This window comes from Neomonachus schauinslandi, chromosome 4 (genome assembly GCF_002201575.2).
Source record: "Neomonachus schauinslandi chromosome 4, ASM220157v2, whole genome shotgun sequence".
Lineage (NCBI taxonomy): Eukaryota > Metazoa > Chordata > Mammalia > Carnivora > Phocidae > Neomonachus > Neomonachus schauinslandi.
Window position 1 is genome coordinate 19,356,818 of NC_058406.1, and position 14,398 is coordinate 19,371,215.

At 48.2% G+C, this 14,398-nt stretch overlaps 1 protein-coding gene across 1 annotated transcript; it reads right to left on the minus strand.

Annotated features, from left to right (window-relative positions):
- Window positions 1-7,090: 7,090 nt before the first annotated feature.
- LOC110574791 (cytochrome b-c1 complex subunit 8-like) lies at window positions 7,091-7,336 on the minus strand. The gene has a single exon (XM_044913915.1). The coding sequence runs from the start codon at window positions 7,334-7,336 to the stop codon at window positions 7,091-7,093; it is 246 nt and encodes an 81-aa protein (XP_044769850.1).
- Window positions 7,337-14,398: the final 7,062 nt, after the last annotated feature.

The window sequence follows — 14,398 nt, forward strand, 5'->3', positions numbered from 1 at the left end:
GGGTGGAGTGAGCCTGAGGTACATGTCCCGCCCTGCCTCTTACCTTGGCCCCTCATAGGTCCTTGCACATTCTCCAAGATCCTGGACTGATCAGTGTTTCTGAAACCCATGTCCCCTGCCTCTGCCTGTGGCCCCGCTCACCCAGGCTCAGAAACTTGGAGGCCTTGGAATCATCCCCCCATCCTGGCCATGTCCCCCTCAGCTTTTAAAATCCATCACCAGGGCATCCTCCTCTTCCTGACACCCTTACCAGGTGTGATCTGCCCATAGCACAGTTAGTCCATAGCTGATTTCACCCAGTCCTGTGTTACAGACATTCACAGGGCCCAGGGCCCAGGGCCAAGCACCGAGCAAAGGCTTAGGGATGGCTTCATTCCACTAAGTCCACCAGGTCCCGAGACCTATCACTTCCTCTCTCAGGACTTCTGCCCCTCGCCTGCGCTCAGGCTGTACCCTCTCCTTCCCACGTCACATGCCTTGTCCATGGTCTCCCCTTCAACCTCTTCTCCAACCCATCTGTGCGAGATGACACCTACTTTCATCTGGTTCTTTCAACAATTATTGGTCCAGCAAGTGACTATAGTTAATAATACTGTATTGTATATTTGAAAGTTGCTAAGAGAGTTGATGTAAAAGTTATCACCATGAGAAAAAAAACAAAACAAAACTGTATCAACTATGAGTGGTGATGGGTGTTAACTAGACTTATTGTGCTGATCATTTTGTAACATATATATAAGTATTGAATCATTATGTTGTACACTTAAAATGAATATGATATTATATGTCAATCACATCTCAATAAAACATAAATACAGTTTTTGTTTTGTTTTGTTTTTTTAATTTACTGAGCCAGGGGCGCCTGGGCTCAGTTGGTTAAGCGTCAGACTCTTGGTTTTAGCTCAGGTTGTGATCTCAGGGTCATGATATCGAGCCCCGTGACCAGCTCCGCGCTCAGCTCCCTCTCCCTCTGCCCCTCCTGCTTATGCTCTCTCTCTCATATAAATAAATAAGTCTTAATTTTTTATTTTAATTTTTAAATTTTTTTTTTTTTTACTGAGCCCACTTTTGTACACCAGGCCCAGTCTTAGCTGCTAGGGACACAATGGCAAGTGAAACAGGCTGATTCCCTCGCTTGTGAACTCACACTGTGTGGGGGAATCTGACATTAAACACAGAATCCAATCGCAGACTGAGGTAAGAGTCAGCAGCATAAGAACAGGGTTGAAGAACCAGACTGTGGCCTCCTGGGGCCAGTGCAAGAGTGAGGAGTGGCGAGGCGGAGAGGTGAGGCTGGGGGGAGGATGCGTCAGACAGAGGCCAAAGTGGCAGGATGAGTCAGGGAGCGGCAGGAGTGGCCAGAGTGGAAAGGGTGTGACAGGAGACAGGTTGGAAGGGGAAAGGACATGGTGACACTGGTCCTGGGTGCAGGGAAAGACCCACTCTCACCTGGTCAGTCCCCTGCTCCCACACCTTCTGTGGCTCCCTTTGGTGGCACACTCCACAGCCCTTTGTTGGCCTCCAAGGTCCACACTAGCAGGAGAATCCTGTAGATGGTCTTCACCTCCTCCCTTCCTCACTCCCCACCCTCACTGTGTCCATTCACAAACATTTTATAAAGTGTCTCTGGTAGCAAGGGACATTGGTAAGCCCTGGGTACGCACACAGCAGGGGACAAAACAGACGTGGAACGGGCCGTACCCCCTTGGAGGTTCCTGCCCTCATGGCCCCTGTCCTAACCGGCTCCTTCCAGCTCTACAGGCGTCACCTTCTCAGCCCACCGCATTCACCTTGACCTTCACGGTGGCTTCCTCACCGCTCCGACTCCACATCTGTTCCTGGATGGTCTCTTCTTTTCACAGCAGTGAGGGGTGTAGTTTATTTTTTTCTTGAAGATTTTATTTATTTGACAGAGAGAGACACAGCGAGAGAGGGAACACAAGCAGGGGGAGTGGGAGAGGGAGAAGCAGGCTTCCTGCTGAGCAGGGAGTCCAGTGCGGGGCTCGATCCCAGGACCCTGGGATCATGACCTGAGCCGAAGGCAGACGCTTAACGACTGAGCCCCCAGGCGCCCAGAGGGGTGTAGTTTAAAGACAGAAATCGGATGGGGCGCCTGGGGGGGGCTCAGCCGGTTGAGCGTCCAACTCTTGGCTTCAGCTCAGGTCATGATTTCAGGGTAGTGGGATGGAGCCCCACGTGAGGCTCTGCGCTCAGCGGCTCAGCGGGGAGTCTGCTTGGGATTCTCGCCCTCTGCCCCTCCCCCACTCACGCTGGTGTAAGCGCACGCGCTCTCTCTCTCTCAAGTAAGTAAATAAATAAATAAAAAGACACAAATCTGAGTTTCTTATGCCTGAGTCATCCTGCCTACTGTGCTCATCTTGGCCCCAGGTTTGTTTCCCTCCGTAGGCCTCAAGTCTGTAATTATTAACCTGCTTACTGGTTTAGGAAAAATGGAAGTTCTGAAAATAATGGCAGATTGAACATACTTGTCTAATTCCACGTCCTCCTAAAACCCCGCAAAAACTACAGTAAAGAGATTTTGTTTAAGGCACAAACCCACTAAGAGGAGGAGAATGAGGGAAGAGATCAGAGCATAGCATCGGGAAGCTGGAAAACAGATGGTCGGGTGGTAACTACACAGTGATCCCAAGAAAACTGGATGGGGGAAGAAGGATCACAGACTCCCCCAGGTACCTGTTTAAATGCAGGGGTGTCTGAAATAAGAAGAGTTTGGAAGCTGTTTCAAGATCAGAATTATCAGGTCCCTTGGGGACCTGACATTGGGTTCCTTCCCCAATCCCGGCAGAAGACTGGAGGTTTGTTCTCTGGAAAGGATAACACGAGTTCACTGGAATGGGGAAAGTGCAGGTGCAGGGGAGGGCAGGAGCATCCTCCCCAAGTCAGGAGTGACGTGAACATATACACTGGGAATGCTGAGACACCCACTGTCCCTGTGTCCCAGCTGGCCCCCGAGAAAGCTGGCAGTTGGGGCTTTGTGCTCCAGGCAGGGGATCAGAAAAAGTTTTCTCAAAAGTAATCTGACCAGGCCAAGAAGACCTACTGTTAATATCTTCATAGAGAGAAGAGAATATCCTGCATCTGTGAGGCAAGAGTGGGATGTTATTTTAAAAAGAACAATCATCAAAAAAAAAAAAAAAAGATGGTGGCTCAGTCATTAAGCGACTGCCTTTGGCTCAGGTCATGATCTCAGGGTCCTGGGATCGAGCCCCGCATCGGGCTCCCTGCTTGGCGGGAAGCCTGCTTCTCCCTCTTCCACTCCCCCTGCTTGTGTTCCCTCTCTCGCTGTGTCTCTCTCTGTCAAATAAATAAAATCTTTAAAAAAAAAAAAAAAGAACAAACATCATCAACAACAATAAGCTCTTGCAAATTAAAAATTCAATGGAAGGGCTGGAATAAATTTGAGGAAACCTTCCAGAAAGTAAAACAAAGAGAAAAATAAATGGAAAAGAGGAAAGTAAAAAAAGAAAATTAGAGGACTGGTCCAGGACACTCAACATGTAGACAACAGAAATTACAGAAAGAGAAAACACAAAAAAGAGAGGAGATATCAATTAAAGATTGAAGACAATTCCCAGAACTGAAGGACGCATGCTTCCATATTGAAAGGTATCTCCAAAGTGCTCAGTGCCTGGATGAAAATAGACCAGTATCAGGAGGCTGTCGTGAAATGTCAGAACCCCGGAGAAAAAGAGATCCTCTACCTTCCAAACTGGAAAAGACATCCCATACAAAGCACCAGGAATCAGAATGCCTTTGGACTTCTCAGTAACAGCACTAAAAGAAAATAATCTCCAACTAGAATTTTTTATAATAGTGATACCAAAACTCCAATGGCATTTAAAATATGCCAGATTCTGTTCTTTTTAAAAAATAATTAAAAAAAAAGATTTGAGAGAAAGAGAGCGAGAGTGGGGGGAGGGGAAGAGGGAGAGAATCCTCAAGCAGATTCCTGGCTGAGCGTGGAGCCCAATGCGGGGCTCAGTCTCAAGACCCATGAGATCATGACCTGAGCCGAAACCAAGAGTTGGATGCTTAACCGACTGAGCCACCCAGGCGCCCCTATATGGCAGGCACTGTTCTAGGAGTTTTTAAAATATATTCTGTACCCAGCCAAATTATTAAGGGTGAAAGTAGAATGAAGATATTCGCGACAAACCATAAGAGACTCTTAATCTCAGGAAACAAACTGAGGGTTGCTGGAGTTGTGGGGGATGGGAGGGATGGGGTGGCTGGGTGATAGACATTGGGGAAGGTATGTGCTATGGTGAGTGCTGTGAATTGTGTAAGACTGATGAATCACAGACCTGTACCCCTGAAACAAATAATACATTATATGTTAAAAAAGAAAAAGAAACACTTAAAAAAAAAAGATATTTGCAGACATGCAAGGTCTCAAAATGTCACTTCCCACACCCTCTTTCCCAAGAAACTATTGGAATAGGTGCTCCACAAAAAGGATGGAGTAAATCAAGAAAAAAATGACCCCAGGGGAATCCCTAGGAAGACTGATCCCAGAAGATCATCCCAGGATCAGTGGCGAACTTCCCGAGAAGCTCCTAAAGCTGAAGCTCCAGGTTCCTGCACGTCCATGGGGTCCTGTGAGTGCTGGGACTTGTAGAGGGTTCTAGGTGGGCAGGAGAAGCCAAGTTGTAATCAGAAAGCATTTCTGCTAGATTGCCTGATGAGATCTCAGAAGAAAAGGTCCTGAGTCTCCAGGGGATTCGAAGCTCTAGGAATTTATTGGTTTATCTTATCAAGCTAAACAAATTATACCTAATTTTATATTCTTTTTTTTTAAGGGCCCCCAGATTGTATAAACTTTAAAACTTTAAACCCTACAAAATCCAGCTCTTTCCCGCCCAGAATGATAACTGTTCACCAGGTGTAAACTCCTGATCCTTCCGGGTCAGCCCGAGATGCAGAGCTGCCTTGCAAGAGAGCATCGTTCCCTGGGGCAGCCCCCACACTGTGACTGAGCCAGGCAGGGTCTAAGGGCCCGAGCATTTCAGCCGGGCTTGGGACACTCTGATGGGCAACGCTTTGCTCCAAAGCTCCCTGCCAGGCTGGGGGCCTCAATGAAGTTCCTTTTCCCTCTGCCCAATCCTGCTTCCACCCACTTTCTTTCCCAGCTGTTGATCCCTAATAAATACCTCTGTCTCCCCGTCCACCTCCAGAGATACCCACCTGAGACACCTGATGTGTGTGAACATTTTGGGAAGACATTTAGATAACTGGTGGAGAGTGGAATTCATAAAAACTAAGCAAGTGACAAAACAGGACAATTATTAACTCTGGGGAAAACAAACAGCTGTACAAGAAAGGAAAAATGGGGGCGCCTGGGTGGCTCAGTCGGTGCAGCATCCGACTCTTGGTTTCAGCTCAGGTCATGATCTCAGGAGTTGTGGGGCCGAGGCCCTCCTCTCCCCATCAGGCTCTGTGCTCAGTGGGGCGTCTGCTTCATTCCCTCTCTCTCTCCCTCTCCCTCTGCCCCTCCCCCCCCACTTGCACCCTCTCTCTCTCAAATAAATAAATCTAAAAAAATAAAAAAGGAAAAGTAATCATAGCTTACATATAATAATGTGCACAATGACTACTGAACCAATCAAAATTGTGTTGGGCAGTTTGGGGAAGCAGGATTATGTGTATGGTGGGGCAGGTGGCGGGGAAAGAGTTAAAACTTTATCTTTCTCAGTAGAAAATCAAGAGATAGTGCTTAAAATTGAAACATCAAGAAGTGGCAAAACAAGCATGCTACTTAGAGATGATGGAGATAAATGTAAAATACAGTCAGCTGAAAGAATTGAAAATGGTGTCTCTGGAAAAGTGGAAATGGGGGAAGAGGGTGATGGACAGCCTTCTGTTTTCATAGAAAACCTTATAATACTCATTATTTCTTTAAATCATGTATATGTATAACTTTCATTTAAAAAAATAATCTCTGGGTGCCTGGGTGGCTCAGTCTTTAAGCGTCTGCCTTCCACTCAGGTCATGATCCCGGGGTCCTGGGATAGAGCCCTGCATCAGGCTCCCTGCTCAGCAGGATGCCTGCTTCTCCCTCTCCCACTCCCCCTGCTTGTGGTTCCCTCTCTCTGCGTCTCTGTCAAATAAATAAATAACATCTTTAAAAAAAAAATACATTGCTTTAAAAAAAAAAAAAAGAATCTCCCTATCTCCTGTTTTCCTCTCTTCATCAGCCTAATGGGGCCATTGTGGGACTATCCCAGGATCCCAAAGGACCTTGTAGACCATATTAAGGCATTCACTTTAAAAGTATATATATATATTTCTTTCTTTGAGAGAGAGAGAGAGCAAGCACGGCGGGGGGGGGGGGGGGGGGGGGGGGGGGCAGCAGAGGGAGAGGGAGAGAGAATCTCCAGCAGACTCCCACTGAGAATGGAGCCTGGCATGGGGCTCAATCTCATGACTCTGAGATCACGACCTGAGCAGAAATCAAGATTCGGATGCTCAAGTGACTGAGCCACAAAGGTCCTTCCAGGCATTTACTCTTTATGCAGAAGAGAATGAGGAGCCAGCCAAGAAAGATAAGATCAGATATGCTGGTAGGTCTGAGACTCAGAAAGAATTACGAAAAGCCGCAAGCCCCTTACTTGGGACATGTGGACCCTTGCTCAACAAAAAGTGACCTCATCCTACCTCCCCAGGGCTTCTCCAGTAATTTCCTATGGTCATTTTACAGAATGGGGTATGACTAGCACTGGGGGTCCTAGGGATAATTTTAATGATGTGTGAGCACAATTTTTTTTCAGTCCATAAGAAGTTTATTACGCCTTCAAGATACTATAATGTAGGGGCGCCTGGGTGGCTCAGTCAGTTAAGCATCTGCCATCAGCTCAGGTCATGATCCCAGAGTCCTGGGATGGAGCCCCACATCAGGCTCCCTGCCTTCTTCTCCTTCTGCCTCTGCCCTTCCTCCCACCTGTGTGCTCTCTCTCTCTGCTCTCTCTCTTTCAAATAAATAAATAAAAGCTTTTAAAAAATACTATAATGTAGACTTTTCTCCCAGAGAAGGGTCCTTCCTATGCAGGAAACCATTATCCAGATGAGTGGCTCATTTATCATTTTTATGGGCAGCTGAATTCTTCCTGTTGGATTTCTCAAACTCCTGGGTCCCCCATGTGTAGACCGGATAAAACACTACAAATGGCACAATGTGAAGAATGCACGCCCGCGAGCGGAGCAGCATGTTGGGGATGCCCTGGCTGAAGCAGCACCAGAAGATGTGTCGCTCAGAGGGCGACAAGCTGTAGGTGATCGCATGCCACATTCGTGTCAGATTCCCAGACTCGTGTCCCATGGTCGTGGCAGCCCCTCACTCCTGAGGAGGTCACTTCGTCCTCCACACTTGCAGGAACCATCAGCCTCCCCATGGTCAAATATGTTTTAAATAGTTACAATTTTAGGGGCACCTGGCTGGCTCAGTCCACAGAGCATGGGACTCTTAGGGTTGAGTTTGAGCCCCATGTTGGGTGTAGAGATTACTTAAAAAATAAATAAGTTTTGTTTAAAGTTACGTATCTATTTCAGTTGGCATTCAAAAAAAAACAAACGTGCATATTAAACCCATGACTCTATGGCCATTATTGCTTAGGACTAACTTCATGAGGTTGATACTCCATTGACTAAAATTTGGGACCTTGTGGGGCACCTGGGTGGCTCAGTCCGTTAAGCTGCCTACTCTTGGTTTCAGGTCAGGTCATGATCTCAGGATCCAGAGATGGAGACCTGGCTCCAGTTCCATTCTCTGGCTCCCACTGGTGCGGAGTTGGCTTGAGGGTTCTCTCTCTCCCTCTGCCCCTCCCCCTGCTCGCCCTTGCCGGCGTTCTCTCTCTCTCAAATAAATAAATCTTTAAAAATAAAATAAAATAAAATTTGGGACCTCCTGCTCAAGTCAAACTCACCAAGTACCATGAGAATCCCTCCATATCTTTATATACATAGCTCTCCTGCCTGGAATGCCCTTCCTACCCCTGCTTTGGAAATTCTTACAGATAATTCAAAGTCCCAGCTGAATCCCCCCTCAGCAAAGTGGTCTTCAATTAGGGCAGGAGATTGGCACAGTGGTTAAAAGCCAAGGTTTATCAAAAGTAAAGTTTGGACTTTGGGTGATAATAATGCGTCAGTGTGGGTTCATTAATTTTAACAAACGCACCACTGTGGTGTGGGATGTTGACAGTGGGTGTGCATGTATGTGGGGTGCTTATACAGACGCTCTGCACCTTTCGCTCAATTTTCTGTGAACTAAAACTGTTCTTTTTAAAAATAATAATAATAATTAAAAAGCCAAGGCTCAGAAATTCAATCGTTAGCTAGCTGTGTGACTTTGGACAAGTTATTTGACCTCTCTGAACTTCAAATTCCCCATCTGTTAAATAGCCTACCCTTAGACGGCTGTGGTGAGAAGTTAGTGTCGTCATGCATATAAAAGTACTCCGTAAATGCACAGCATACAGTAAGCCCTCCTTAAATGTTACCTGTTATTTTCAGGAGAATAGGGAGCCACGAATTTGAAAAGACTTTCTCTACTTATTTTAATTATTCATTTTTGTGTGTCCTTCACATAGCAGGAGCTTCGGAAAAGCTGGTTGGTTACTGGGGGCTATTGCTGCCTTTGGGAAGGATCGTTCTCATCCACACAAGCTACTAGGTGAGCATGATGGGGGCGGATGCGGGGTGTCCACACCCACGTCCCACGCAGTCCTGAGCAGGATTCACAGTGGCCGAAAGAAGGACTGTCAGGGCGACCTCAACCCCATTTCCAGAACCCGGTTCGGGAGGGGCGGGATCTCGAAAGCCGGTCTCCCCGACCGCGGCCCGCCCCTTGGTCGCCAAGGTCCGTTTCCCCAGCCCTGAGGAGTCCCCGGGTGCTAGGCAGGCGCTGCTTCCTGCGGCCACACGGTGGCGACGCAGAGCCGAGCTCCCCATACCCGGGAGGCGCTGGAGAGGCAGCGCCCCATCAGTTGGGCCTCCTGGGCCCTGCTCCCCACCCCTGCCAGCACAGGGCGTGGCATCCATGGTGAGAGAGCCGCTCGGCCGGAGCTCACCTCAATACCTCCCGTTTGCCCTGGATTCCAGATCCTGGGTCGGACATCCCCAGCTCACGTGACTCGCCCTCCAGCCGGACCAGCACTCCGCGGGCCGCCCCGCCTCGTTGCCATCCCGCGCAGCGCACCTGGCGGGTACCGGGCCAACCCTTGCTCAGACTCGGGCTCCGAGCCCGCGGGGCCCAACTGCGCCCGCTGGAGGAAAGGAGGTGGGCGTGGCTCGATCTCTGAGGCCCTCACTGGCCTGACCCCGGGCCTTCCCATCCTCTGCTTCCGCCTCCGGGCCTGCATCTTCCCCGAGCTTCTCAGAACGCCCTCCTAGACAACCTTCCGAATGGGGGCCCTAGGGGCAGATAGGGACAGGGACACACTTGCAGGCCCAGAGAACCGGACGGAGCACGCGCGGGCAGTGCAGGGGCGGGGCCTTGTGGGGGCGTGGTCTCGGGGCGGGGTCCGCGGGCTTGCGTTCCCGCGGGCCACGGAGTCCGCGAGGCGCGCGCGGGGTGCCGGGAGCGGGAACTATGCGGAAATGAGACGCGGGGTTGAGGGGAGGGCGCAGGCCTGGGGGGCTGGGCAGAGGTCCGCCTGGGGCTGGGCGGGCACCGGGTAGGGGGGATTTGAGGGAGCGCGGGGCCGAGTAAATGGGCTGAATGGGCTGGCCTTGGGGCTGGCCTGGGATTTGGAGCCCACAGGTCAGAAGGGCCGGGGTGGGGGGGCGTGGAGCGGGCAGGAACCCCGCCCATTTTCCGGGCCGGGTTCTTGGAACCAGCCAGGATATCCTGGGACTCAATCTAGGGGCTAGATCTGGAGGCGGCGGTTTTATAGAGACCGCTGCTAGGGGCCCTCCGGTGTGTCATCGCCCTCATTTCCCCTGCATTCCAGGAACTGCTCAGGCTTGTCCCCCAAGTGTTTGAGGACTTAGCGGCTCCCTCGCTAAGGAGCGGACCCTACCCTGAGAATCCAGGGAGGCCATGCTGTCCCTCCAGGATCCTTCCTCTTTTTAAATTTCAACAAAGATTGGGGAAGGACGGAAGTCTTCGGGGCCACAAGCCACATCTAGAAAGATCTCCAGGCCCCAGGGCCTTCTCTTCCCCTTGCCTTCTTCACGACTCCCGCAAATCTTACTCTCCGTAGCGGAGGTATTGAGCGGTCCGCGGTGGGAGGGAGGAGGGAGCAACCTCAACTAGCTCCTGTCTGTTGCAGCCTTTGCAAAAGAGGACTTTGGCTGGGGTGGACTTTGAGGGCTGAAGACGGGGTGCGACTGTTAACCCCTCCCTCCCCACCCAGTAGCTTGCTGGAGCGGACTGCACAGCGATAGGATTGCGGAGCGGATAGTCTTGGAGTCCTTGGCTTTCTGCCATGCTCTGTTGTTGGGCCCGAGAAACACTCCGGGAAACCCTGACCATTTTCCCCCCTTAAATGTCCCTTAAATTTTTTTTTTTTTTTTTTAAGATTTTATTTATTATTTGACACAGACCCAGCGAGAGAGGGAACACAAGCAGGGGGAGTGGGAGGGGGAGAAGCAGGCTTCCTGCGGAGCGGGGAGCCCGATTAGGGGCTCGATCCCAGGACCCCGGGATCATGACCGGAGCCGAAGGCAGACACTTAACCGACTGAGCCACCCGGGCACCCTGATGTTTTCTTTTATATAAAAGTAATTCATGCGTCTTATTAAAAAGTTAAACCTTATTGGGCGCCTGGGTGGCTCAGTTGGTTAAGCAACTGCCTTCGGCTCAGGTCATGGTCCTGGAGTCCCGGGATCGAGTCCCACATCGGGCTCCCTGCTCGGCGGGGAGTCTGCTTCTCCCTCTGACCCTCCCCCCTCTCATGTGCTCTCTCTCATTCTCTCTCTCAAATAAATAAATAAAATCTTTAAAAAAAAAAAAAAAGTTAAACCTTACAAAATATGGATTTAAAAAAATGAAAAACTCTCATCCTCACTGCTGAGATAGCTAAGGTGTTGAGTATCCTTACACCTTTTCTGTGCATTTACATCCTTAACGTGTGTAAAAATATACATAAAGGGGTCATGCTACACATACCGTTTTGCAATTTGCTATTCTGTGGACATTTTTTCCATGTCGTTATACTGACATTTTTAACGAGTTTGTAGTATTTCAGAATATGCGTACCCCATAATTCATTCAGTCCTCTACTGATAAACAGTTTATGCCTGTGTTTATAATAATCTTTATGGTGTTTTATTTTAAATTACAATGTGTGCTCATTGTAAAAATTTTTATTTTTTAATTTTTAAAAGATTTTATTTAGGGGTGCCTGGGGGGGCTCGGTCGCTTGAGCCACTGAAACGAAGAGTCTGCCGGCTCAACGGACTGAGCCTCCCAGGCACGCCTCAATGTAAAAATTTTCAAATAAAATACTGATAAAGGCAAAAAATAGTGATAAAGACAAAATGAAGTTCACCATATTCCTACCAGGTAGCAGTAACGCCTTTATTTTGTAAGCTACACTTTACAGAAAAATTACTATATGCCAGATACATGCTAAGTAATTTATGGAATAGCAATCTGAGGGTTAGAGAAATATCCCCTGTGAGGCTTGCCCAAGGTTACACAACTAGAAAGTGCCAGAGCCAGGACCCGGGCCCAACTTCACCTGATTCCAAAGCTCTGCTGGTCTCTTACTGTTAACATCCGGGTGTATTTCCTTCTAATCTTTTTTTCTATGCAACAGGACAAAAATACTCACATGTAAATATTCATGGCTTTTCCTCCTTCCCAGACAGTTCTAAGGAGTCTTTGTAAGGAAGGCAGAGAGAGAGGAACAGACCTAAGCAAAGGAGTGGAGCGACCTGGAGAAATTTACTCCCAGTCCCACTCAGGAAAAACTGCTACTGAGAGATGGGAGGGGAGTGAGCTGGCAGAATTTGGGTGGCCAGGAATTTGGAAAAAAGAAAAAGAAGAGGTTTGGGGAGCTACTCTGATAGCATGGAACTTTGAGGAAGAGAGATTTTGCAGATTTTGAGACGTGCTGTGTAATCCCTTTGCAGTGTCCTCCAGAGTGTCCTAAGTCTTTGGTAAAGACTTTTGTTTTCTGGGGCGCCTGGGTGGCTCAGTCAGTTGAGCAGGTGACTCATAGTTTTAGCTCAGGTCATGATCTCAGGGTCTTGGGATCAAGCCCTGCTTCAGGCTCCCCTCTCAGTGGGGAGTCTGCTTGAGAGTCCCTCTCCCTCTCTCTCTGCCCCTCCCCCTGCTCTCCTGCGCAGCCATGCTCTCTCTCTCAAATAAATAAATAAAATCTTTTTTAAAAAAAGACTTTTGTTTTCTGACAGTGCTTTTCGGAGTCGGATCGATTTCTTTTGGGTGAGGAGGGAGCAAAAAAGCCCAGCTTTATTTTGGTTCACATACATTTTGTGGGCTATATATATATATATATATATATATACACATACATATTTTTTTTCTTTACATAAACGAGATAGCCTTCCTGCCCTTGCTCCCTGGGTGCCCTCCACTTGGAATGTTCTGCCTCTCCCCTGTCTTTCTCCATTTCCCTCATCCTCTAAGGCCCACCCCTTTGCAAGTCCCTCATAGCCCAGGTAAGCACAGGTGACGGGCCCCCTTACTGGTGACCTGGTAGTTCATATATTTTTTTTAAATTGTATTCATTTATTTGAGAGAGTGAGAGAGCATGAGCAGGGGGAGGGGCAGAGGGAGAGGGACAAGCCGATTCCGGAGCCCGACATGGGGTTCAATCCCAGGACCCCGAGATCATAACCAGAGCTAAGTAAGACACTTAACCGACTGAGCCACCCGGGCATCCCGACCTGGTAGTTCATATTAAGTGACAATTTTGCCACCAGTGGAATCTCTTTGATTATAAGAAACTGTGCAGTCCATCAATTGTACTACTAGGTATTTACCCAAAGGATACAAAAATACAGATCCAAGGGGTACATGCACCCTGAAGTTTATAGCAGCATTATCAACAATAGTCAAACTATGGAAAGAGCCCAGATGTCCACTAACTGACGAAAATGGATAAAGAAGAGGTGGTATGTATGTACAATGGAATATTACTCAGCCATCAAAAAGAATGAAATCTTGCTATTTGCAATGATGTGGATGGAGCTAGAGTGTATTATGCTGAGTGAAATAAGTCAGAGAAAGACAAATACCGTATGATCTCACTCATTTGTGAAATTTAAGAAGGAAAACAGATGAACATATGGGAAGGAGGGAAAAAGGGAAACAAACGATAAGAGACTGTTTTTTTTTTTAACTATTTTTATTTATTTGTCAGAGAGAGAGAGAGCGCAGGCAGGGGGAGTGGCAGGCAGAGGGAGAAGGAGGCTCCCCACCGAGCAAGGAGCCCGATGTGGGACTAGATCCCAGGACTCTGGGATCATGACCTGAGCCGAAGGCAGATGCTTAACGGACTGAGCCATCCAGGCATCCGACCATAAGAGACTCTTAATGATAGAGAACAAACTGAGGGTTGATGGGGAGAGGTGGGTAGGGGATGGGCTAGATTGGTGTTGGATATTTAGGAGGGCACTTGTTATGATGAGCAGTGGGTTTTGTATATAAGTAATGAGTCACTGAATTCTACTCCAGAAACCAATATTGCACTATATGTTAAGAAACAAAATTTAAATAAATAAATAAGAGACTGTGTGGGTTTGGTGGTTTTCTATATCTCTTGGTTCAAGTGAAGTACCGTGCACCAGTTATCAATCCCAAGAGAGTAGAGTACTGTGCACCTGCTACAAATCCCAGGGGAGAACTCTAAACCCTTCTAACCCATCTCGTCTTGGTATTTGAGTCGCCAAAGAAAACACATGCAGTCAAGCATTGGGTGGAACGATGCTTTACTCACATAGAGAAGAGACGGAGTGAGATCACCTTCAACCTTGGGCATTGGTCCCTGATGGCCAGCGAATCTCTCCCAGTGGTGGACGCAGGGCAATTTGCCTATATGTTCACTCTTCTCGTTCCATGGTGGAAAGACCTTGTCCCCTTCCAGAGAACAGATAGAGCAGTGGGGTTGGCCAGATGCCATATGATGCACATGCTCAAAGAAGAAACAAAAGAATACTCATTGCACTTAAGACAAGGAAAGATAATACCACACAAGGTGATAAACCCAGCACAAGCTGTGTGGGCTCTTTGTCTCTTGGTTAGGAAGTGTTCCAGGCCCCGGGTGCATTCTTTTTTTTTTTTTTTTTTTTTAAAATTTTTTTTTTATTTATTTGACAGAGAGAGACACAGCGAGAGAGGGAACACAAGCAGGGGGAGTGGGAGAGGGAGAAGCAGGCTTCCCGCGGAGCAGGGAGCCCGACGCGGGGCTCAATC